At 40.8% G+C, this 25,709-nt stretch overlaps 3 protein-coding genes across 3 annotated transcripts; 1 reads left to right on the top strand and 2 right to left on the bottom strand.

Moving 5' to 3' along the window:
• The first annotated feature begins 34 nt into the window (after positions 1-34).
• LOC147860909 (uncharacterized) lies at positions 35-4,376 on the top strand. The gene is made up of 4 exons (XM_087323252.1): positions 35-462; positions 3,499-3,579; positions 3,746-3,837; positions 3,967-4,376. The coding sequence occupies exons 1-4, from the start codon at positions 54-56 to the stop codon at positions 4,144-4,146; spliced, it is 762 nt and encodes a 253-aa protein (XP_087179378.1). The 5' UTR covers positions 35-53; the 3' UTR covers positions 4,147-4,376.
• Positions 4,377-7,224: 2,848 nt separating this feature from the next.
• LOC147860908 (uncharacterized) lies at positions 7,225-8,389 on the bottom strand. The gene is made up of 3 exons (XM_087323751.1): positions 8,161-8,389; positions 7,800-7,910; positions 7,225-7,660 (listed from the first exon to the last, which is right to left on the bottom strand). The coding sequence occupies exons 2-3, from the start codon at positions 7,890-7,892 to the stop codon at positions 7,532-7,534; spliced, it is 222 nt and encodes a 73-aa protein (XP_087179877.1). The 5' UTR covers positions 7,893-7,910; positions 8,161-8,389; the 3' UTR covers positions 7,225-7,531.
• Positions 8,161-11,582, bottom strand: LOC147860907 (pentatricopeptide repeat-containing protein At4g13650-like). The gene is made up of 2 exons (XM_087323750.1): positions 8,408-11,582; positions 8,161-8,242 (listed from the first exon to the last, which is right to left on the bottom strand). The coding sequence occupies exon 1, from the start codon at positions 11,398-11,400 to the stop codon at positions 8,848-8,850; it is 2,553 nt and encodes an 850-aa protein (XP_087179876.1). The 5' UTR covers positions 11,401-11,582; the 3' UTR covers positions 8,161-8,242; positions 8,408-8,847.
• Between the last annotated feature and the right edge of the window lie 14,127 nt (positions 11,583-25,709).

The raw sequence follows: 25,709 nt of genomic DNA, 5'->3' as shown, positions 1-25,709 counted from the left end.
CATGCATGCATGCATAACATAACATAACATACATACATACATATTTGGAAGCTATGGTGATGATGCTCACCATACCTTTGCCCTGCTCACCTTCGTCTTCAGTAGCTCGATGCTCTGTTTCTCCTCCTCCTACCTGTGTAGCCTCAGGAAAAGGATTTGGAGAGGCTCTCAGCAACAAACCACAGGTAAAAGGTAAAGAGAAATCAAATAACAGCAACAATAATGGACCCTCACCTTTGGTTCTCAAAACCAAAGGGTTTGGAGCTCCAGTTATGCAGAAGAAGACGAAGAAGAAGATTGGGAAGGATGTATCTAAAGAAAGCGGAGGTGAAAGTGAAAGTGTTGATGAAGAAGCTTCTATATGCCCTTGTGGTGGAGGTGAGCGTATGCTCAGCTATGGCGAATGCTGCTTGCCTTACCACAAAGGAATGGAAATTGCACCAGATGCCCTCACACTTATGAGTAAGTATAAATTTATTCTTATTCTCATTGATTTTAAGTGAAAGAGAGAGAGAGAGAGACACACACACACACACACACACACACACACACACACACACAAAGAGATAGATAGATTTTATTAGCTTCCACATGTGGAACCAAAATGAAACATTTTGAAGTAGTGTTTTTCCCATGATCAACGACTCTCAGCGTTCAAGAATTTTACTAAAGAATGTTATAATTGAGAGAGTAGATGGATGATATGATTTGTTTGTAAAGCTACATTTGGCAAGGTTGTCCTGTGGAAACCAAAAGGTCCTGCATTCAGCCCATACATTCTGCACAACTCAAAGTACCATGATCCATGGAACCAACATTCATTACAAATTAGATTCCCAGTCGTGTAGATGGGGGATCTCAAAATTCTAAGACACAAAGAAAAAGTTAGTTGCCGAATTTCACTGTTTTGATCTTCCAAGATTTTGGTTTTGTGGTTGAATAAACAAGCAAAAAGCATGCCGAGTATCTGTGGTTATGGTTCAATTCTCATTAGGAGTTCTTCAAAGCTACTATGACCTTGCAAAACTCTTGACAATCATGTCTGATTTCCTCTTATGTGAGACATTCCAAATTGACACGTTCTTCTGTTTATGGTGTGTTGAGGAAAAAGATGTGACAAATTCTCTTTTTTTGCCCAAATCTCAGCGAACCCTAGCTTCTATTTTTTAATGTGTGAGCATATCTGCATCAGTGTGATGGCACATCACACTCACTTTGTGCATGTATATTTGGATGTGAGATTGAGCATCACCTAGACTCCCTTGATAATTTTCCCAATACTGAGTATTAATATGGTTGCAATAGTATTTCAAGCGTAGATCTATGCAGCGCAGCTCTTCATTTTGTGTGGTGAGCTTCCAATGGCTGAGTAAACCATGAACTCACATTCCCATGTTCCTTTCCTTTCCTCTCCATGCACATCCAAATATTGTTTTCAGCATGCCATTTTGCAAACCATTTTCTTGGACCAAACTGAAAGAAATTAGCTTTTTGTGATTTTTCTATGTGGTAAGCCTTCAATTATGTGGTATTCCAATATCTTTTAGAGACACACAGAGAGAGGATCTATTCATGGAATAAAGAATCCATCTCATGGAAAATACAAACAAGTAAAAAAACTCTTAGAGAAAGAGGAAGACCGATCATGTGGCTGATGTGGCTCAAATGGTGAGGTTGTAAAGTGGAGCCAATAAGCTCATGTATGCAACTCTTACATTCTGCAAGGTTATCTAGTAAACTAGAGAAAATTGAACCCAGTTATTCAGGTGAATAAACATAGGGTACCACTTGAGTATAGCTGCAATGTGAGTGTACAACACCTTTATCAAAAATGAAAGAAAGAGAGATTGATTATCATGTTTGGGATGACTTTTGAGACTATGAAAGAGGACCATATATATCTTGGAAACCTATAAATCCCATTTGCAACTTGCATATTGACCTTACAAACACTCGAATATTATATGCTACTAGCATAATGTTAACCATGGATGAGGGAGAAGAATCCACATTGGCAAGAGTAGATATTGAGCGCACAGCAAAAATAAAACGCAATGCACACAGAAACTATTATGACAAAGAATAAAACACAACAAAATACAACAGAATACAAATAGAAACCGTGCTTTCAATAAGGATAGAAATTGCAAAAGTCTCTCTCACTATTGATATTAAGCAAGGATGCCCACTGTCACTATTAATATATTGGGCTTGATGTTCTTGTCAATCATAAAAAATAAATGAATGTGGTACCCCAGCCCTTAAAACCGGGAAAGAGGGCTTACCATACATTGGAGAAAATATGCAATGCTGGAGAAATTAAATGGTGGGTTCTCAGGAAATAACCACTTTGACATTTTGGTAGAGTCAGTGCTTCTCTATGGGGTTGAAGTATGGGGTGGTAACATCCCTAAATCCACTTAGAAAGAGTTTCAAACTATCCAAAAACGCTTTCTTATGAAGTTTCTTCAAGTCAAGCTAAATACATCTTACATGTTCTTACTTTTTGAGACTGAATCACTTCCCATTGAGACCATGGCCCTAGAAAGGGTTATTGAGTACATGCTTAAGGTTCTAAAAGAACCCTCACGTTGACTTCTTAAATCACTCAAGAAGCAAGTAAAAGCATTCATACAATATGTCAAAGAAATGGTTTGGAAAATGGGATGCATCACATTTGCTTCATGATGTGTCTATAGGCTCCTTTGTGAATGAGACTCTTTTGCAATGCCAATGTATCATCACTTGATTTACCAAACTACAAAACCATCTTCTTTTCTGAATGGGGAAACTAAAGTCACCGATACATGCTAGATCCATGGCATCGTCTGCCATGTGTACTATTGCTTCAATACAACGTAGTTCACATTTTCTTTGATTGTGAGATATGGTATTTGGGGCAGTGGCGAGGGGCTCGTCTATGCATATTTTGCCTTGAACAAGTTTGGGAGTCAGAGTATCACGCTTTGATACTATGTGCTGCAGTCGAATACATTCAAGTTTGTTGTGCACACATTGTCCACCCCCTACACACATTCCTCTCACAATCACAACGTGCAGTCTAGATTGTAAAGTTTATTAGTAAACTTCCTGAATATGAAGGGTCACTACTCAATTCCACCTATACTAAGTAAAAATGTTTCACTTTTGGTCCGATAGATCATATTTGACCACCAAGGACTAATGAAATCCCTCTCCTTGTAAATGTCAATCGACCAATCTACAATGTGAAATCCAAAATGTTGCAAAAAACTAGATAATGTATGAACCGATTCTAGGTACTGAATGAAGGTGACTTTTCAACCCAAATGGGGTAGATTATCATTTTAGTTTCCACCCACCTATTAAGGATTTTAGCTTTGTGTCTATTAGATGATTTTGGATTCTTTCACATATCTGACCTAGATTTTCAATACATTCTCCCTAGATTATATTTTTGCTTTCTTATTATGGTTTTATTTATTAATATTCTATGATCTGTTGCTATGCTTTTGGCAGAAACTCGCTTCAGTGCCTATGCACGAGGGGTTGTTAGTTATATCGTGGAATCTACTCATCCAGACAATCCAGACTTTAGAGGTACATATGCTTTTAAAAGAATCTTGGTTACTTGGCAATTGCAATATAAGTTAAGTCCAGCACATTAATACCAGAACTTCCATATGTTTGTAAATGGAGTCCATAGGAAGACGATGAGAGTATATTTTATCTGCATTGAAGTGGGGTGTGCTCATTTGTGTGGCAGATGATCTGGAGGAAAATGCACGAGCAACTTGTAATCAGCTGAAATTCTATAACCTTGATATAATGGACTATCAAATCATTAATGAGAACGAAGTAAGTCAGAACAATGAATGCCTTTTTGCTTCCATTTGTTTGCTAGTTGAAACTGAAATGGTTTATTATGATTGATTTTGATTGATTGGTCGAGAAGAATGATATGATGATTTCTCATTTGCTTTGTAGGCCACCGTTTCTTTCCATGCTGTGTATGGGCCGAGTAAAGGTGGACGGGGTGAGAGGAAGGTGTTGGCAGAGAGAAGCTATTTTGTCCGAGAAGGAGAGAAATGGTTCTTCAGAGATGGCAAAGCTCTCAGCCAGGCATCTCAAGCCGAGTGGATGCTATCAGCAAAAAGCATTGGTTAGTAAACAATAGAGAATTTTTCCTGTGAATCTTCTTGTACACAAAAGATCATCATGGCGTAATTTTATGAACCACAGTTGGTAGAAAAACATTCACCCTCATTTATCCGATGTGTTTATATTTTTGTATGCCATCATCTTTGTACATGTAATAGTCACATAGATTTGCAGTAAATTTTGGACAATGTCAGATTTGATCTTGTTTTGCTAACCAAGAAAGAAGCTCTTTTTTTTGCCAACAAGAATGCGAAAAATGGTGTGGAAATGCGTAGATTGTGATCGTGTCTTTTTCTAAAGTGAAATTCATGACCTCTACAAGAAAGAGTCTGTCATGGGAATTTGCAAATAAGTATATCTTCTTCTCCCACATTTTATGTCTTTTGATTAATATGAATGCACATATGTGTTTGTTGAAGCATTCCTTCAAACCAGTTTAATAATCTCACACACCCTAACTTTTCCATTTAAATTGTTCCATGACTACAGTAATTTTTTTTCTTTTTGGTAATGGTTGAAATTGGTTTATGACATTTATAATTCTACGATTCATTGCAAAATAAGATTTAGTTCGACTTGTTATGCCTCATCAACTATTCCATCTATCACAACTTACAATGAGATTTAAAGCAATATAATATGCTCTACTTCATGAGTTTAAGGGATTTTGTAACTATTGCAATGTACCATGAGATTATAATAACCCTTGAAGTGATGGATTTATGCATCGACTTACCTCGCATATAGACTTAAGAATCCAGTCCCTTTGTGACAGCTCTATGTTTCATGGCTCATTTGTTATTATCTTTCAAAATATGAGTTTGTGTGCACATGCGTCAACCGCAAAATATTTGTATGCGTGTTCAAATTTTGCATATAATTTAAGATCTCAACATACAAATGGACAATCTTTATTAACAAATGATCTAGCACGTGTTTATACTTGCAACTTCTAGATGTGCTTGATCGTTTCTACATGTATTTATACTTGCATCCATAGTTAACATGCATATATACCAAGGCTTGGATCTATGTTTTTGTGGTATTATCTATACACGATGTCAAATGTAATCGTTGACATGTGTGTTCCCCAATTATGTTGATGCTTGATCAATCGTCCATCTTGAACTTGGGGATATCAAATCCATTGATCTAGAGGTTTGGTATAAAAAAGTGTTTGTCTAGATTTGGTGATTGATGGTGGAGTTTGTGAAAATGACATTCACAGGCACAACTATTTGGGGTAAGTTGTAGCACCTATGTGAATCACTTAAGTTGTGCATGAACACAACATCAAGTGTTAGCTGGTAGTTGGCAAGTCCAACATGATGGGGACCTTGCAGAGCTCTAGGATATGGTTTTGCTTGCTCATTTTCTACAATGGAGGTTTGTCAATGGCTATACAGGAGGTGGTTTTCATGTTAGCCTCCACCCATGTATGGGCCTACTATCGCATTGCTTTGTGTGGAGGAAGGGTGCTAAGTCGCATTGGATTTGTCATTGTTGATAGACAAGTTGGGGGCATCACTAAGAACAATTAAATTAAAATTCAAAGTTGCATGTTTGTGTTTGATAAGTCATACAACATTTCACAATTACAATTTATTCACAACCAATGGTAGGTTTTCATGGCCGTTGCCTTTTTCCAAGGCCTTTCACATGATGTCACATGACATTTACCCATCAACATGGATAGGAGAAAATGTCTCCTATCCATAGACAAGCCACTTTCTAAAGTACTCATCCAAAACATAACATAACATATATGCATAATTATACAATGATCAGAATCTACAATATAGGTTTGTATTTAATATCAATTCACATGGATGCTTTATTGAAAAATATATAGCATAGAAAGTTGTTTGTCTAAAGACAAGCCACTTTGTAAAGTGCCCATCCAAAACATAACGTATGGCATAAACAATATGGTATATGCATAATGATTATAATCAACAATGTAGGTTTTTCGCTAGTATCTACTAACATGGATAATTCTCATGATTGAAAATCATATAGCAACATAAAAAATATATGGGATATATACCAAACATTTTATTCTTTCATAAGTCATAAGCTCTCCTCAACCCTACAAGTGTACGATGAAATTAAATTTTTAATTAATATTGGAAAATTGAATAATTTATCCTATAAGCAATTGAAGTATTGTTGTTTTTTGCTAATAGAAAATTTAAGGCATGTTCAAACATAATTAGCGCTAGAGAACATCTCAAAAACAACTAATGAAACTATCCATGTGTCATTCCATAGCATTACATTGATAATGCATGTCATATTGAATCTTTCATGGGAAATGTACTTACTAAGAATGGGTTCATGAGTTCTATTAATATTGGAGGCATCTTACGCAAACATCATGATCTACATTTGGGTTCAATGTATAAAGGTGATGAAGTTAATATTTATAAAATGTGTATCATGGAAAATGCTTACATGATCCATTTGCATCATAGCTCTTTGTCCAAAGTATTATGACAAACATCTGAACAAATCATTTGCATGTACATGAGAGTGATTATAAGTGTTATGCAATCATTTTAGGAAGGATCCATGTGCATTGATTAATCACGAAGAATGGAAAGGAGAAAAACAATATTTTATTATGGGGATGAGAAATTATTCTAGAGATAAAAACATGTGTGAGTCATGGAAAGATAATCGAGTTCATGAGGGATGGTCACAATTGTCTCTTTGGATATTGAAAATTTGGAGGGTGGTCTTTGTTTTGCCACTTACATTACTTGCATCCAAAAGAGGGTTTTCTAAAATGAAAAAGAGATCAAAACTGTCTCTCTTAATATTTTAAGTTTATTGATGTTCACAGCCATCAATACACTAAATGAGACCAAATTTGAACAAGTTAATATGGAAAGAATGGTTTTAATCTCAAACATGGATGAAATTTTGTATTACCAACAACATTGTAATGTTTATCAATGAATGTGTCATGAGATTTGTGTAGACATACATTGTTCCATAATATTGTATGAGTTTATGTAATTAACACTATTAGGTGAGTTTCTATGAAAATGTTGTATTTTGTTTTTATTATAGCAAGCTATGAAAAATATTGGATTGCATGTTATATAATATTAACTGGATTATGAAAAATGTCTTATATTTGTGCTTGTGACAATTAGTAAAAATAATAAGGATGTCAAAGGACTGCCAAGCTAGAAATTTGTCATTACATTAAAGATTGGCATGTTTTACAGATACACATCCCATGAAATTGTAGGTTGCTTGTCAAATCCTAACGTTGTTCACGACCACTTATTTGCTGGTTTTGTTCACTTCTCACCCCCAAAGGTATTCAAACACGCCTACACTCCATGAAAAGCTTGTAGAGAGTTGGAGAGCTTTCGGCACATTAGTCTTTTGTTGGACTCTTCTTCTGCTCCTTCCTCGCTTTCTTTAGTCTGCGTTTGTCTTTCGCAGACAGAGACGACCGCAACGTTGGCTTATCGAAATCTTTGTTTGCAAGATTCTCAAACGATTTCTATAAACATACAAAAAACAACAACATAAATAACATCCCATGTTCAGTGTTGAACATCCGAAACCAATTGATTTACCAATAAAGAAAAATATACCATCAATATATTTACAAAAACAAAAAGAGCTTTAATATGACTCACCTCACTCATCTGAAGGAAGCTGACTGTATAGAAAGTGACAGCCGCAGCCGCAATGATTGCAGCCACGGGAACTGCAAGTTGGCTGGGATCCATTAGGCTGTGCTTCCCTTCCTGCAAACAATCTCTTACCCATAATAATCCCAATTAAATTTATAACCAATGGTCTATATATCATTGTACTTTGATTGCATCCAGCTTACTTAGGGCAGCTATAAGATTTAATTTTGCTTCATTTTATCAGACATTCTATAAGATTTGCGTGGATGTATCTTTTGGTCTCGTTGTCACTTTGGCCTTTTTTGGAACACTATTAAATGATTTCATTTCTCTGCATTCCCTCATTCAGGGGCAGATAACATACCTTTGCAGCAACAACAGGGGACTGTGACTGACTTCAGGTGACAACAAGCGTGTGTCGGTGGCAGATGCAATTGTCTTGTAAGCTTGAACAAGGAAATAAAAAAATATGTTTGTTAGAAATCATCCATGTAAAATACAGAACCCAAATCACACAACAAAAAACCATCCCCTTTCTATGTTTACATGAATAGAAAATAATGAAATATGTACTCCCACTTTCAACATCTAACTACACAAATCTCTCTCACCAAATTATATACAAGACTTTAATGCATGACCAAGCAGTAAAATGATGGTTCGAAGGTGGGCCAGCATGTTTGTATCTTCCTGTTGAACTTGAATGTTATAATTGGTACTCGTTCATAGCTGATGCAATTGGACATATAGCTCCTGAGATTGTGGTTATGTGGTATATCTCTACATCTGTTCTCTTGTTAATTCTCACCCTTTTACATGCACTAAGCATAACTCTGCACCTATTCATTCAATTTCACGGTGCAACTTGCTTCATTTGAGAGTCTCCCATTTCTATATTACTTGTATTGACACCTTTACGAGCATTGGCTTTTCTCAACAAACTTGAAACTTCCTTGCGTTACAAGCATGTCCCAACAACTATGTTTCCAACGGTCATTTCTTCAAGTTGTCCCCAACAAATTTGTAGCACGAAGGCACTGGAATTTCTCCATCATACAATTTCTTCAATGACATTGGCTGCCTCATCCCACATCCCAGCTAAACTAAAGATGTTGGATAACATCATTCGAGCACCGGTATGCTTGGGATCTATTTCAAAAATCCGTCCAGCTGAATATCTTGCCCTCTCCACATCACCACGAGATTTACAAGAACTTAACAAGGCCAACCATGCAACAGGACTAGGATGTTTAGGCATTTTTCTCAAGAAGTTTTCTGCCTCAATTAGTAACCCTGCCCGGCCAAAGACATCGGCCATACAAGCATAATGCTCCACAGTTGGTACAATTCCATAGGTTTGCGACATGGAATCAAAGTATTCACGTGCTTCATTGATCATACCTGCATGACTACATGCCGAGAGGACATTAACAAAAGTAATCTCATCAGGTTTTAAACCATCATCCTCCATTCTTTTGAAAAGTTTTGCAACTTCTTTACCATGACCATGTTGAGAATAAGATGCAATCACTGCATTCCATGATGCCACATCCCTGACAGGCATACCTTCAAAAATCTTATTGGCGCCATTAAAATCTCCACATTTGCTATACAGGTTTAGTAATGCAGTCTCTAGGACTATATCTTGCACAATTCCACTTTCTAGAAGGTGTATGTGAAGAGCCTTAACTTGGACAAGTTCTACTAATCCAGCACAGGCATCCACAGTGCTTATGAAAGTGATGTGATCAGGATTAAATCCTTCATACTGCAATCTTTGGTATAATGCAAAAGCTTCTTCACCCTGCTCATGTTGAGCATAGGCTGTTATTAGTGCATTGAAAGAAATAGTGGACTGAGTGAATATTTTATTAAAAATATTGTGTGCATCATCCAATGCCCCACATTTTCCATACATGTTAACGATAGCTATATCTGAGGAAGATTTTGAATCCAAGCACCCCTGAATGATCAAATTGTGAATCAATTTTCCATCCATTAGGGCTGATAGGCTTGTTAGTGCATCAAGAATGGTAGTAAAGGTAAAATCGTCAGAATTCACACCATCTTCATACATTTTAACAAAAACTCTAAGAGCTTCTTTTGGATGATTGAACTGTGTATATGCGGTAACCATGGCAGTATATGACACAACATTTTTTGACTGTATTGAATCAAATACCCTTCTTGCATCTTCCAACTTCCCACATTTTCCATACATTATAAGAAGAGACGTACTCAAAAAATCATCCAACTTAATTTTGCTCTCGAGTACCATTGCGCATAAAACTTCTCCTATGATAACAACTTTCTGATCTGCGCATGCATCAAATAGCACAGAAAAAGTTACCTGGTTGGGACCCAAACCCTCCTCTTGCATTTGGAAAAAGAGTGAAAAGGCTTCACTTATATAGCCATGCATGACATATGCCGAAAGCAAGGAAGTCCAAGAGACCACATTTTTCTGAATTAAACGATCAAATATTCGTTGTGCATCATCTAAGCTCCCACATTCACTATACATGGTCAGCAATACAGTGCCAACTATAACATCTGACTTGATTTTGATACCATCTTCAACCATGAGATGATGGATCTTCTTACCTTCAACTAGATTGGCTGGGCTTGTGCAAGCATTGAGAACATTAACAAAGGTCACTTTGTTAAGCTTCATGCCAATCTTATGTAATAGGCAGAAAATGTTTAGGGCCTCATCAGAAAGTTTGTACTTAGCATAGATTGTGAGCATCGCATTCCAAGCAACTATATTTCGCTCCCGCATTTTGTTAAAGACAAATTCTGAAGAGTACAAACATCCAGATTTTCCATACATGTTTAAGAGAGAAGTTTCTATGAAGATATCCCCAACTATTCCAGCTTCGATAACTTGAGCATGTATAATTTGACCCAACTCTAAGTTTGCTAAACTTGCACAACCATCAATCATGCTAATGAAAGTAACTCTATCTGGTTTCAATTTACCTTCTATAATCATTTCATCAAAGTAATAAAGGGCTTCTTTGGCATGACCTTGTTTCACAAGCCCGGTAATAATCGCTGTCCATGTGACAACATCTTTCTCTCCAGAACCCTCAAAAACTTTGCATGCAAAATCCAAGCTTCCACACCTTCCATACATTGTAATGAGAGCATTTCTTATGATAATCTCATTGTCCAGATGATTACTAACTACATAGAAATGCAAAACTTTCCCATCTTCTAGGCAAGATTCACTTGAGCATGCATTGAGAGCATTTACGACCGTTCCAATATCGGGCATTATTCCATGTGAAGACATATGGTTCAAAACTGAACATGCCTTCTTACTATTACCAACAAAACCATATGCGGAAATGATCAAATTCCATGATTTTGAGTCCTTTTTCGGCATCAAATCAAGCATTTTACAAGCATCATAAAGTAAGCCACATTTAGCATACATGGTAATGAGGAGATTTCCAAATAGCTCATCGTTATGCTCAAGACCGGCTAAAATGATAAGGAAATGGGTGTTTTGCCCATCAAGTAGTGACTTTGTGATGATGCATCTTCGCAAAACATACGAGAAATTTGCTATATTTGGCTGAATTCCATGTGCATACATAGTGTGGATGGGGTCTATGGCTTTACACAGTTGACTGTGTTTGCACAATGAGAAGGCTTAGGCAGAACCATGCTTTAAAGGACTTGCTAAGACAACAGAATGTTGTTGCAGCCTAAAACAATACCCTTTCATGAACTCTCAAAGTCTTACGAAGAAAACATAGAAAAGAATAGTATAAGCAAGGATTACCTGCGTATGCAATGCTGTTCTTCTACTGTTTCCTGATTTCCTTTGGGCCTTGGAACTCGAATGGTGGAGAACCAACAACACATGTATGCAATCTATGCATGTATTGAGTGAATGAATGTATGTATGTATGTATCATTGTATGTGTGTGTGTATGTGTGTATGTGTGTATGTGTGTGTATGTATGTATGTGTGTGTGTGTGTGTGTGTGTGTGTGTGTGTGTGTGTATGTAAGTATTATATGTATGTAAGTATTATATGTATGTATGTATGTATGTATGTATGTATGTATGTGTGTGTGTGTGTGTGTGTATGTATGTATGTATGCATGTAAGTATTATATGTATGTATGTATGTATGTATGTATGTATGTATGTATGTATGTATGTATGTATGTATGTATGTATGTATGTATGTATGTATGTATGTATGTATGTAATGTATGTATGTATGTATGTACGTATGTGTGTGTGTGTGTGTGTATGTATGCATGTAAGTATTATATGTGTGTGTGTGTGTGTGTGTGTGTGTGTGTGTGTGTATGTATGCATGTATGTATGCATGTAAGTATTATATGTATGTATGTATGTATATATGCATGCATGCCTGTATGTCCATTCTCAAACCCCTCCAAATGCATCGATGTTTATGATAGTTCTCATCATCGGATTGATAATCTTCCTAGAAAATATCCTTCCATTAGTTATAAACAGTTATTACAAGCATGTTAACCTACTGTCAAGCTACCATTGGTATGCTACATTTCATCAAATTGATAATCCAAACAACCTTAATTGAGTAAACCACAAGACATTATGAAACCATCGACTAATCATCAACATTATATTAAGCATAAGATATAACAACATTATATTAAGCATAAGGTTTTGGGGCACTCATCCACTACGGTATGGTCCTTTAATCCTCCCAAGTGGGAAGGAGCATTTACGAGGCTTCAAGCATTTGTCTCGACAATGTCAAGACTATGATGTGGAGGAAGATGGCAGTATATGCAGAGCAACAATACAAACAAAGATCTTGCAATATGCTACATTTTCTAAAATAAGGGTCCTTGCTTATGACGGATCTAAGTGGATCATCGACCCACAAGTTGAGGCAGTCAAGGAGCATTGGAAACTGAGAGTTTTTGAAAAGAAACCTTTGATAAGGTTGCAATGGGATCCAGGAGAATTTTGGTGGAAAGATCCGTTTGATCGTGCGGAAAAAAGGTGTGGTTTTTTTCAGTACTCAGTTAAGATTGGACGACACATTTTGGCAACTCAATGTAGGACTACATCACAAGCTAGTCAATTTTGGACCCACCAAGGGATCACATCCGAATTCCTAACAAAGTTTTGGAGAACATTATGGAAAAGGAAGCAAGATATGAAAATAAATGTCTTCCAATGGCTAGTAATACATAGAGCATTACCAGTTGACCAATGGTTGCAACAATCAGTTGCATCGACTGCATGCATCTATTGTAGTTGTCAAATGGAGACATTGAAACATTGCTTGTGGGAATGTCATGTTGCACAGCAAGTTTGGAGACGAGTGTTCCGAGTTCTTGCCTGTATGTTTAGGGATTGTAGTTTTTCGTGGGGTATGGTAGTATGGGCTACAGTGGCACAAGTGATGTGGGCATATGAGGCATGCCCAAATGACACGATTATTAGAATTCAAAGAGGGATGATAATGGTGGTGCAACGAAGTCAAATGGAGGCTCCTTACATGTTAAAGACAATGCAAGAAGTATGGGAGCTACTATGGACCACCACAATGTGGTTTATTTGGACTGCTAGGTGTTCTAAGGTGTTTGGTAATACTATTGCTCATCCAGTGGAAAGTGTACGAAATGTCTGGATGGAGATGGTACATACCTTGAAAGGGCGGTATGAGGATATTAAAGGTGAGACAGATGCTGCAGTGTTTCAACATCTCGAATTTATTGCCTGTTGGAAGAAGGCTCCTTTTCTCACAGTACAAAATTCAAGACCTAAATGGTGCTTAGCACCACCAGTCACATAACTCGGTTAAGGAGTGGTGGAGTGTTCATATTATTTATCCTTGAGGGATGGGACCTAAGGAAGAATGCACCAGATCAATGGTAGCTTGATGGTAGGTCAGTTTTTATTGTAATAATTGTTCGTAACTAATGAAAGGATATTTTTCCAAGGAAAAAAGGAGATATAACAACATTATCTAGATACAAAATAGAGATTAATGTGAAGGAATTGGATAAGGTGACTTTGTCTATTATCTTTATCACCATTGGGTGGTCAACAAGTCATGGTTCGAAAGGTGAACTATAGATTCATTCTTATCTTCATCTTGAGCTTGAGCTTAGGTAGTGGGAAGACAATGCACACTACTTCTTATGTTGAAGGTCTCTCATGGACCGATTCCCTCTTGTCCGATCACATTCTTCATACTTCTATTGTGATTTATTTCCCTCCTTAATGGAATGGGCTCTTCTCGAGACTTCCATGCCTCATTTATTGACGAGAACAAATTGTTCCTTGGAATCCTCAAAGTGCTAATTGTTGTTTACAATATTCTCAATATAGTTGATTGCTGTAGAAAATGGAGAGATCTTAGACTAACTCTCACACAACAAGATCGCTTAGAAGAGTTAAGGAAATATCAGTAAATTAGAAAAAACAAGTACTGATTACAAAGATGTAGAATGGTTTACATAACCAATATCTACATTTAGGTACAAATCCAAGGTCTCGTCATTAGGTTCGCACTATTCTAATTATATTCACACCTAACAGTTATGTTGAGAATCAAACTCAACTTCCCTAGTGTGGGAACACACCCTAGTGTGTGACCACCCCACCACCTACTATAGTAACTAGTGTGTCATAGAATCTTATAGTTCTATGACACATTTTTAGTGTAGTTAAGACTCCACCTCTCTTTAGTTAAGTGGTGGTTGTAGAAAGAGAATAGTGGGATGGCGACTATATAAGTGCTCTCTCACCTCCCTTGTAACTGTTGTTGGCTATTCTTGTATTCTGCTCCTTATTAATATAGTTTTTACTTGAGTTTTCTATATACGTCGAGCTCCCTCTATTTCTCTCCTCACACACACACATATCACTTCTACTGCACATAATCACTCTTGTTTATTTACAAGTTACGTAACTAGGTTCACAATAGTATAACTATGTTCACACCAAAGCTTTCATAGGATACACATTAAGTGTAACAATTGTCGTTTGCCATACTCTCCGAACTCTTCGTGGGTTTCAATGTACCAACATCAGTATCCTAATTGACATCCAAAGAATCCATAGCAAATAATCAATCTTACATGCTTGTGCATGAGTCCTCTTCGTGGGTTTCAATGTACCAACATCATTATCCTAATGGATGTCCAACAAGTCTAAAGCAGATAATCAATCTTACATGCTTGCGCATGAATCCTCAAAGTTACTGAATCACATTTTTCTTATTTCATTGCATTTGGTAATTTGGAGTATTTTGAGGCTAAGTCTTGTAAGACTTCCCAACTTCTATGTTGAGATTGTGAATAGCTCTTTGTCACTTCCACCCACATTGAACTCCTTTTTTCGTTCTCAACAAATGTAGCTTGGTTGTTTTCATGAACCATTCCTTAAATGTAATGTCTATTGTGGTGTCTTGATTTCCCCAATAATTTTCCTTAATAGTGTTAAGTACTCATACTTCATTAAGGTTAGTTACAATTCTTAACCTCGATTAGGATTTGTTTAAGATTAATATTATAGCCGAATACTTATGGTTGAGAATCAAGATCAACTTGTGTGAACACATGCTTATGGAGAAAATCATGATGTCTGAACACACTTTATTGTAATTCGTGCGAACTATCTAGTTTCAAAGAAGAAGTAGATTGTGAATTTAGCTAGTTGTCAAGTGTAAATGTGACATGCTTGACTCTCCAACGGGAGATTATTTCTAATGTAAGCCTATAAAAAGAAAATAGATGACAGATAGTAAAGGGGAGAGAGAGAGAGAGAGAGAGAGAGAGAGAGAGAGAGAGAGAGAGAGAGAAGGGTGTCAATCCACCCAAGCAACCCCTAAGCAAAGGGATCAACATAGACCCGAGCCTTGAAGACATCCCATACCACTGCCATGGCATTGAGTCGTACTTGGTACTAATGCGTGCTCACCACAAGAGTTTGTTCAGCACAAGATCATAGTATCGACATATTCAGATTATGTGTCTAATGAGGATAGCTAACCCTTATATAGATAGCCAAACCTAAGGCCCCTAAGTAAATTCACACATGGCCCTTATAGGTTGTCTCAATCCCTAGGATTAAAAGTAATCCTCCTTTAATTACACTCTCGATTAACAATCACACTTTTATCCTTGTGTGTAAAATACTAAGGTATAAACTACCATGGGATAAATTAATGTTATGCCCATAACATGTTCCCCCTCTTTAAAACATTGCACTATTGCAATGAAAAGTTAAGGAAGTTAGTTTTAACGGCGTTTTCTCGTTCCCATGTAGAATTTTTTATAAACTTATCCATCAATTTAATTTTAAACTCTCATATTGTTTTAGAATGTAAATTTTTTATTTTGACATAAAAAAATTCTATGGTACATGTGGTTTAGAACCTAAATCTTCAAAAGTAACTAGAGTTTCAATTGTAAATGCATTATCATTAGAACCAATAAGTTCTTTTACATGACTTACATGAAAAATTGGATGGATCCCAATACCATCAGGGAGAGTAAGAAGATAGGTTGATGAACCAATGCATTTGAGGACTATGAAAGGTCCACAAAACTGTGGGGCTAATTTAGCGCACTTACTCATAGACAATGTCTTAGAATCTCGAGGCATGGGTAGAAATACCTTCTATCCAAGGTTGATACACGAGGTTGCTTATTAAAAACGCGCTCTATCTTGAGTTGTTTTTATATTACCTCGTGCAATATGCAACATATATTGCATATCCCTTAGAAAGTTTTGTGTACTTCTCAACTCATCATGATGTATATTAATGTCAATCGAGGCTCATGGCTAAAATCCATACATCAACATAAAAGGATTATATCCTATCAATGTATTCTTAGAGCTATTATAAGCAAACTTAGATACATTTGGGAGATAATGTTCCCATTTTGTTGGTTTCGCTGCAAGGCATGATTGAAACATGTCCTCAAGGCATGATTTACAAGTTCTGTTTGTCCATCTTATAGAGGATGATCCATGGAGCCCATGCTCAAGGTAGTTTCTAACTCCTTAAAGACTTGCATCCAAAAGTTGTCAGTAAACTTTGAATCTCAATCACTCACAATATCCATTGGTAACCCATAAAAACATAATAACTCAACAATGAATTGATAATCCAATTCAAAAGCGATTACTACTGTTGTGAGTGCTTTCTTGGCTTCACATGTCCTCATGATAGGATTATCAAGGCCATCGAACTCACTATCGAGTGAGTGAGTCCATTCGTTGTCGTCCAGATCTTCGTTCTTCGGCATTTTGGCCTTCCCTTTATCCATTTTCGGACTCGGTCGAGATGTGCTTTGGTCCACTCGGAGGCTCTTGTGGCCCATTGAGCCTAGTCGTAGTCGAGCTATTTTTTGTTGTATGCCATGGTCGACCATCATCTTCTATTTCATGGTCAGCTGAATTCGGGTCAACTGGGCTTGGGGTTGGAGTCTTCTTTGGTTCATACCAAGCTGCCGACTCTTCGAAAATGACGCCCATATGGCCGACCAAGACCAGATTCTTCGTTATTGTGGGAACATGCAAAACATTCTTGATGTAGGTCTAATTTCCCTCTTCGCCGAATGGGACATTGTCGAAATACTGAATGGGGTGAGTTGTGTCATCCCATGTTTCCACATAGCCTGATCATTCAAGCTCTCTCAGGTCTCGAAACCATTCTTGATGAGATGTCATATGGTTTGAGGTGCCCAAGTTGACAAACCATACATCTTCTGTGTTGGACGTATTGGTCGGGTTGGAGGCTTTCATAGAATTTGATCTATGCCGCTTCACGAACATTCCGCCACAATCGTCATAGTCGGAATTTGATGCAAAGTTGGTAAGTTGTCGGCTTGTGAAAGCCGACTCACTTTTCTTCTTTCGACACTATTTCATAGTTTAATTAAGTTGAATTTTTTGTTTTTCCCCACTAATTCATAGTTTAATTAAGTTGATTTTCTGTTTTTTTTTCACTATTTCATAGTTTAATTAAGTTGAATTTTTTGTTTTTCTCTCACTATTTCATAGTTTAATTAAGTTGAATTTTTTGTTTTTTTAAAAGAAGTTTTGAACTACCCCCCTTAAATCGCTCAGACATCAACACGCGATTCGTTCGGTTAACACCAAACATTGTGGAGATTGAGCTGTTACAGGGCAAGCATAACCACTGCGAGTCTCGCGGCTTACGATCATCCCACGGGACACAAAACGACCGTTGGCGCCAAAAAGTTTGAATTTCCCATGCAAAGTTCCACGAACCTTCATCATTTGGCGAAGGCTCATCATTCAACAAAGGCTCATTCATGATTCGACGAAGTTTCATCATTCGGCGAATGTTCATCATTCGACGAAGGCTCATTCATCATTCGATGAAGGTTCATCATTCGGCGAAGGTTCATCATTCGACGAAAGAGCAAAGTTCGACGAACCCACATCCTTCGGCAAAAGATCAAAGTTCTACGAACCCACGTCTCCCGACGAAAGACCAAAGTTCGACGAACCCACATCCTTCGGCAAAAGATCAAAGTTCTACGAACCCACGTCTCCCGACGAAGATCAAGGTTCAACGAACCCGCAAAAGCTTGACAAGAAAACATGGTCGGATCCTCATGGACAGAGATGTTCAAAACCCGACCCACACGCCAGGAAGGGTCCACCCAAACCAACCAAACACACGATGTTGACCCACCTAACCCGGCTCGGTACCACGGACGGTGGCTAACTCCGGGGAAGCTACCAAACATGAACCTGCCATCGAGCCCGGGAACTAAAGCACCTCTCACCACGCCCCCACTACAGGAGAGCCCAATGGGATGCCGCACACATACGGGATGCCGCACAAGAGTTACGGGTGATAGAACAAGAAATCAATATATGGGCGGTACAACTCACGGAAGGAGGACAACCGGAAAGCATCACCCAAGATATCGAAGCCGCTTTGGCAGAAAGGAAAGACAGATTCGCATGAGTGCAACAGAAACTTCACCTCCTAGAAGCATTGTCACATACGCACTGTCGAGGCCATGAGCGCAACCCCGCGCCGCATTCGAGCACAACGAGCGACAGTCCAAATGAAGCCCACACACAACGACACCCAACACCACCACGTATGGACACGACCCCTACACCCGACCAAACTGCCTCGACATCCCCAAACGCCGAACTCGCACTAGCGTTACAATCCATCCAAACCCTCGTGGCATTGATGGAAAATGAGTGAGCACCTACGGACCATTCGTGAAACCCTACAAACGACAGCGGGAAGAGTGCTTCCATTTCTAAACTAGTACCCCGTTTTCTCGGTTTCAGTGATGCCTATGATCACGTCGAGAGGTTCAAACAGATATGTCACGCTTATGAACCCCTCACAGAGACCACCAAAGTAGCCACATTTGGGCTTACACTTGATGACCAAGCCGGAATTTGGTTTAGAACCTTGAATGAAGACATCGTCGCGGACTTCAGGTACATCATTGAAGATTTCTTGATAAACTTCGCTCGTCGAGGGAATAAATGGAACCCGATCGACCAACTTTTCGCCCTCAAGCAAGAAGCGAACGAGACGGTCAGGGACTACATACGCTGCACGAAAAGCATGCACCATCGTTGTAGCCCGAGCGACAAGATGTTAGATGACAAATTGATGAGCCGCTTCATCAATGGGTTGTCCGATCTGACGCTCCAAAACTTCTTGATTGCCAGGATGTGTCGGTCGTTCGTTGAAGCTTGCACGGTAGTGATGACTTTCGAGGATTCAATGAGTGGGTTACGGATACCCACTCAAGAGCCTACGAAAAACCGTGAGCAGCCCTCGGACCCCACTCTACCCATGCCACCGATACCACCCCGTATAGAAAGACCCCAAGCATACACCCAAAGAGAAAATGTAAGGTGTACAGTATGCCATGGCCATCACACGGGGCATGAGTGCCCCCTCCTCCACCAACAACGGCCACAATATTGTAAGTGGTGCAAAGCTTTTGTGATGCATTCTCAAGAGAACTGCTGGCAAGCCCCAAACGGAAGGTATAGCCAAACACCAATGGTAGAGCACCCACACTCACCTCCACCATTTAGCCGCCCACAACTACCAGCAATACTTCCCCAACAACCCCCACTACCGCGTATTGGCACTCGCCTCGCCGAACTAGAATATACCACAGATAACCAAACTCAGCTTGGGGGGCGGGGGGGGGGGGGGGGGGGCACCCCTGAATATGAAGCATACCGGGGGTATGGTGTTGAAGAAGAGGTGCTTTCCCACTTTGTCTACTTCGAAGGCGACCAAATACCAGTGTAGGTCTTGAGATGAGAACAACAGGAGCCGTCGACGGGATATCGCAGCAATAGTGGTCTAAGGAGGCCAGAATTAAAATGTTTCAATTGCCAAGGTCCACACATGGTTAGCGAGTGCCCAACCAAACATCAATACTACAACCCGATGGCACAACGACCACGACACCCCTCACTCGAAACAACCCCACAACCACCGGTGCAAAGTCTCACTCAACAATCACAGGACGTTATCGAGTGGTTCCAAAGAGAAGCATCATGCCCAAGGTGTGGTAAAGATCACTTAGTACCCGATTGCCCAGAAAAAAAAGAAAAGGATTGGTGCAAACCTGTTATCTATTGTACCATCAATGGTTGGCGCCAACGTCATCACATGAGCTCAAAGAATAGCTCATAACTTAAAGTATCATGACCAAGGCCTCCCCACGACTACGCGTAAGAGACGAAAATCCCAAAAAAATGCATCCACGCAGGCCTCAAAGCAAGAACAAGAACCGGAGGGAGACGTAGAAACAATACCCGTCAACCCTAACCAAGAGCTGTCGGCACACCTAGCAGCATACCCAAACCCAGTAGCTGAAAAACAAAAGGTCGAAGAGTACATCAAACTCATCCGACACGAATAGTGCGAAAGATCGCTTAGTCTTCCGAGCCTAAACTTCGACCAACTCGAAGAATGGGTAAATCCTCCACCCCAACACACGGGTACACCCCCCCTCATTGTAACACCAACCAACACTCCCATCTCCCAATCTACCCCAATCAAAGAAGTCAACACAGTCTTGCTCCAACAAATATTAAATTTGAAATTACGACTCATATTACGCGAAGTACAGAGCTACACCGGCACCTTCGTGACTGACAACCCCCAACTACAACCTATACTCGCCAAGGAAATAGAGTTCACACTTGAAGAGCTGCTCCAACTCGACATCCAACCATGGCACGACGTCCTTCGGCGCCTCAATGGAGGCCTATCAGCGGGTTATGGAGAAAAGATACACACACTCATCCCTCATACGATCACAGTCTCCAAACAACCCCAAGGAACGTTGGTCGATATATGTGAAGCTCACTTCGAGAGTGACGACACTAGTTTCACTCTCCCCGTCTGCGTCAACGGCACGACATGTGACGCAATCATCGACACTGGAGCGGGGGTAAGCATAGTCAGCTATGAAGGTTGGTGTAAGTGGGGGAGCCCAAAAATGTTTCCTTCGGACGTTAAACTTCGAATGGCAGATGGGTCTATCCAACGGCCAGAAGGCATGATCCCTGCACACCACTTCACCATCCACGGGGTCGAGTTCAATCTCACCTTCATCATCACAAGATCATCCAATCATGTGGCTTACGAGTGTTTACTAGGGAGACCATTCCTACGTGTAAGCCGGCTCTTCATGGATTTTTGGAATGATACAATCTACATGCGCAAAAACAACAAAACCTTCCGCATCAAAGCATACACACAAAAGGTGCACGAACAAGAAGGCAACCCTCTCGTGGACGACTGGTCAGAAACCACCGAGTTCAAGACTAACCTCCTAACGTGTAACCCTACAAAGACAGTCCAAATCTTGGCTAGCGGTCAGCCGTTTCCTCAAAAATCTACTAATCCTAAGGCGGAGAACGCAAGAGAAAGAGAAGACCAATCCGTAGCCTCCGATGCGTCAGAGATGAATTGGGTGCACACCCTCGCCATGACCGATGCAATGTACCCTATTGGTACAAAGTGTCACCATGAGGATGGAGACACGATCTCATGTTTTAATGTCACCACTCTTGTAACCCGACGAAAACAGGTAGACGTAAGAGACGTAGGCCTAGCGCAACGAATCACGCGCCAGGAAGAGGATGTGGCCACTCGGCAGACCTCGACAGAGGTGGACTTCCTGGAACAATTCAGACTCTATGAACAAGGGAGTAGGGTGGTGGCTTGTAAGAGACCACAAAGCACCTCTACTGACGTGATGACACACCTACCATGCTTCGCCAACAATGTACCTCTAACAGTGGTGATCGACATTGGACCATCACTAACCCTTTTCTCCTTCGAAACGTGGGAACATCTAGGTTCCCCAAACCTCGAAGTATACAACGACAAATTCTTTGGCTTCAATGGTTCTACATCGCCCTGCCTCGGAACCTTCGTGTGTAACATCAAGACAAAATATAGTGACCACTCAATTTGCGTTTGGGTCCTCCCACCAAAAGTGTTGTACACCCCGTGCCTCCTCGGTTTGGATTGGTGTTACATAAGCGAATGCCTCCTGTCGCCAAGCAAGAACATCGTCTCCTTCCAAACTGCAAATGGTGTGAGGTCTGAGAAACTTGTTACAACAACTCTCGAATCACGCCCCACCAATGTCGACGAACTCGAGAGCGCGAACCCAGCCAACCAAAAAGAACACGCACAACCATCGGCCACCCACGACCAGAGAAACGCTAACATCGGAACAAAGACATCTCCGCCACACAAATGGGTGAACATCCACGCAACTTTCACTGAAGGACCACGCCGCAGAGAACGTGTTATTTGGCGAGTCAGAAAAGCACTCACAAACGCCCAAGGTTGGCACAAAGGTGCCACTAGCTTCTGGGTCCCGAAACGAAGCCGGCTTCCCACCCACAACTATACCACGACTGCATGGGACACCCGACAACTGCGCACATCGACCAAATACCCCGCCCAGGTTAAGGCCATAGGCCCCGACCGGACTTGGCAACTAAGAGCCTGAATGCCCCATAGAACTACCTCTCAAAGCTCCCCTCCCACAGTGCACCCGGGAGTGTGCACTCATTAGGTTGGGGGGGATGTTAAGCCCTTGGATAGCACCACGACCAGTCGTGAAGAAGAGCGCATCAACAAGGGCACAATATGGCTAAAGGACCTACAAAGAGGGAATGACAAGAGGAAAGAGGGCTAAAAGACATCAAAGTGTGAAAGGTCCATACCCTAAATGTAAATACTATATAAACCACATGGTGGTGGCTTTAGAAGGGTTCTCCCATTTGTAAAGATCTCCTATTGATTAGAGCTAGAGCTTCCTCTCCTCCTCGTAACCTTTGAGCTTAAGAGACATTAGTGAGGTGTTTAGTTAGAGAACACTAATCTCTCTCCTTGTTGGTGCTAGACCTCTTAGCAAAGAGGGTTAATAAACATACTCTTCCTTCTTATTGTCTATATCTATTAACCTATTGTCTATGAGAGAGAGCTTGAGAGAGTGAGAGAGATATTGTGCTCAATCATTTACTAATCGTTAAGTGAGTGTGAGGCTCGGAGGTATCCGACAACCATCTCCGCCCGATTCGCCATCAAGAGGGTATACGCCGGTCCGAATCCCGCCACGACATCGAGGAGCTTACTCCATCGATACATAGATCCTTAACAATCTGACGCAATCGTTGCGTGATCTTCGTGTTCCAGGCACGCGGGGCTTGCTTTAGTCCATAAAGGGACTTCTTCAACTGGCACACCGCCGAGGTGTTTGTTCCGGAGTGAAATCCGGGGGGTTGTACCATGTACACTTGTTCCTCAAGCTCACCTTGCATGAACACATTCTTTACATCCATCTGATGTAAGTGCCACCCCTTCGCCGCAACTACTACGAGCAAAACGCGGACAGTCATCATCTTCGCGACCGGTGCAAACGTCTCATCGTAGTCGATGTTGTGTTGCTGCGCGTAGCCTTTGGCTACTAACCGGGCCTTGTATCGGTTGACCGAGCCGTCAGTGTTGTACTTGACCTTGTACACCCACCTACATCCGATCGGCTTCACACCTTTCAATGCGTCAATCGTGTCCCAGGTTTCATTTTCCGCCAATGCCCGCATCTCTTCCTCCATTGCGGCGCGCCAATTCGCATCCTTCGCTGCTTCTACGTAGCTCTCCGGCTCACGCACTTCCACCACCCACGTCATGTATGCATAGTGATGCACCATGTACTCGTTGTATCCGAACCACACAACAGGGTTCTTCTGGCGGATAGATCGGTGTAATTGCTCATTAGCCGATGTCAAGGCTTTTTTGGCCGACGCGCACTTCACTCTTGAAGACCCGTCACGACTTTCCTCGGAGTCGGACTCGCGTCGATCTGACTCTTTCCTATCCGTGTCGTAATCCGACACCTTCTTCTTCCCTTTTTCCTTGTGCGTGAGACGTCTCCTCGGCCTTCCGTGCAGAGAATGCACAGTCGAGTCTCCACTACTCGCCGGCCCTTATTCGGACTAGTCAAACCAACCCAGTCGCTCATTCGGTCCACTTAACCGAAACGAGATCGGACTCTCTTCGAGGGTCCCGATTTCATCCTCATCCAGAGGCACTTCAGCCTCTTTGACCTCATCATCAAAGCTCGGATTGGAGTTGAGGTCCAGAGTCAGAGGCAAGTACCAGGATGCGGACTCGTCAAACACAACGTCGCGGCTCACGCGCCCTTGTTTGGTGCGAGGGTTATAACGCGTATAACCCTTCTGCTCGTCCGAATAGCCGACCAAGATACACTTCTCGGCTTTCACGTCCAACTTCCTCTGTTTCTCCTTCGGCACATGCACATACGCAATGCTACCAAAAAATCTCAAGTGTCGTAGATTTGGCTTCCTTCCAAAATACAGCTCATGTGTCGACACATTGTCTCCAATCCGATTTTGGATGTACACCGTGGTTCGTACCGTCTCGGCCCAATAGAACTTGGGCAAGCTCTTTTCTTCCCGCATTGCCCACGCCGCTTCCACAATCGACCGATTTTTTCTTTCGGCAACGTCGTTTTGCTCCGACGTATATCTGTAACTGAATTCGCGTCGAATTCCCATCTATTGTAGATACTCGTTGAATTGACCAAAAAAGTACTCTTTTCCGCCATCCAACCCCAGGGACTTCACCTTTCTTCCTGTTTCCCTTTTGACGAAACTCTTGAGGTCACGGAAACACTCAAAGACTTCACTCTTCTTCTCGATGAGGTAGATCCACGTGTGCCGCATATAGTCGTCGATGAAAGAGACAAAATATCGACTCCCGCCAAGATTAACATTTTGACGGCCCCCATACATCGGAATGTATCAAGTCGAGCTTGTTCCGGCTCCGGTTACGCTTGTTAGGGAATGGAAGTCGGTGTTGCTTCCCTAGCTGGCAGGCTTCACAAATTTGTGCCTTCCGGCCACTAAATTTGGGCAATCCGAACACAACTTGTTTCAATTGCAGGTCCTGAAGCCATTGATAGTTGACATGGCCTATCCGCTTGTGCCATAAGTCGATATCAGACTCGACTTTTTGTCCTTTCGCGAACATTGTGGTGCCACCGTCACTAGAGTCAAGGATAAACATCCTCCCGTCTCTGTGCCCTTACGCAATAACTCGGCCTTCTTCCTCGATGAAGCACCCGAGATGCGTGAACCGGATTTGCATCCCCTGGTCGACGATCTGCCCGACCAACACCAAATTCTTCGTGATCGTTGGGACGTGTAACACGTTCATGAGTTTCCCTTTCTGCCCGACATAGCTCAAGGGAACTTCACTGACATTCGCGTTCACTGACATTCGCGATCGGTTGTGGAGTGTCGTCTCCGGTTGCGACTACTCCCGATTGCGTTGGTTTTTCCAGGTACGAGAAC

This window comes from Azolla caroliniana, unplaced genomic scaffold (genome assembly GCF_043228905.1).
Source record: "Azolla caroliniana isolate FFs.n. ecotype wild unplaced genomic scaffold, voAzoCaro1.0.p SCAF_8, whole genome shotgun sequence".
In the NCBI taxonomy this organism is placed as follows: domain Eukaryota; kingdom Viridiplantae; phylum Streptophyta; class Polypodiopsida; order Salviniales; family Salviniaceae; genus Azolla; species Azolla caroliniana.
This window is presented reverse-complemented; position numbering and strand designations above follow the sequence as displayed.

What these genes read in the sequence shown, in the direction of transcription:
- LOC147860907 (XM_087323750.1), bottom strand. Translation starts at nt 11,400, where the DNA reads ATGTATGCACATGGAATTCAGCCAAATATAGCAAATTTCTCGTATGTT.
- LOC147860909 (XM_087323252.1), top strand. Translation starts at nt 54, where the DNA reads ATGGTGATGATGCTCACCATACCTTTGCCCTGCTCACCTTCGTCTTCA. An exon ending in AGACAATCCAGACTTTAGAG is followed by an intron (nt 3,580 to 3,745) that starts GTACATATGCTT and finishes TTTGTGTGGCAG; the next exon opens with ATGATCTGGAGGAAAATGCA. An exon ending in AAATCATTAATGAGAACGAA is followed by an intron (nt 3,838 to 3,966) that starts GTAAGTCAGAAC and finishes TTTGCTTTGTAG; the next exon opens with GCCACCGTTTCTTTCCATGC.
- LOC147860908 (XM_087323751.1), bottom strand. Translation starts at nt 7,892, where the DNA reads ATGGATCCCAGCCAACTTGCAGTTCCCGTGGCTGCAATCATTGCGGCT. An exon ending in GCTTCCTTCAGATGAGTGAG is followed by an intron (nt 7,661 to 7,799) that starts GTGAGTCATATT and finishes GTATGTTTATAG; the next exon opens with AAATCGTTTGAGAATCTTGC.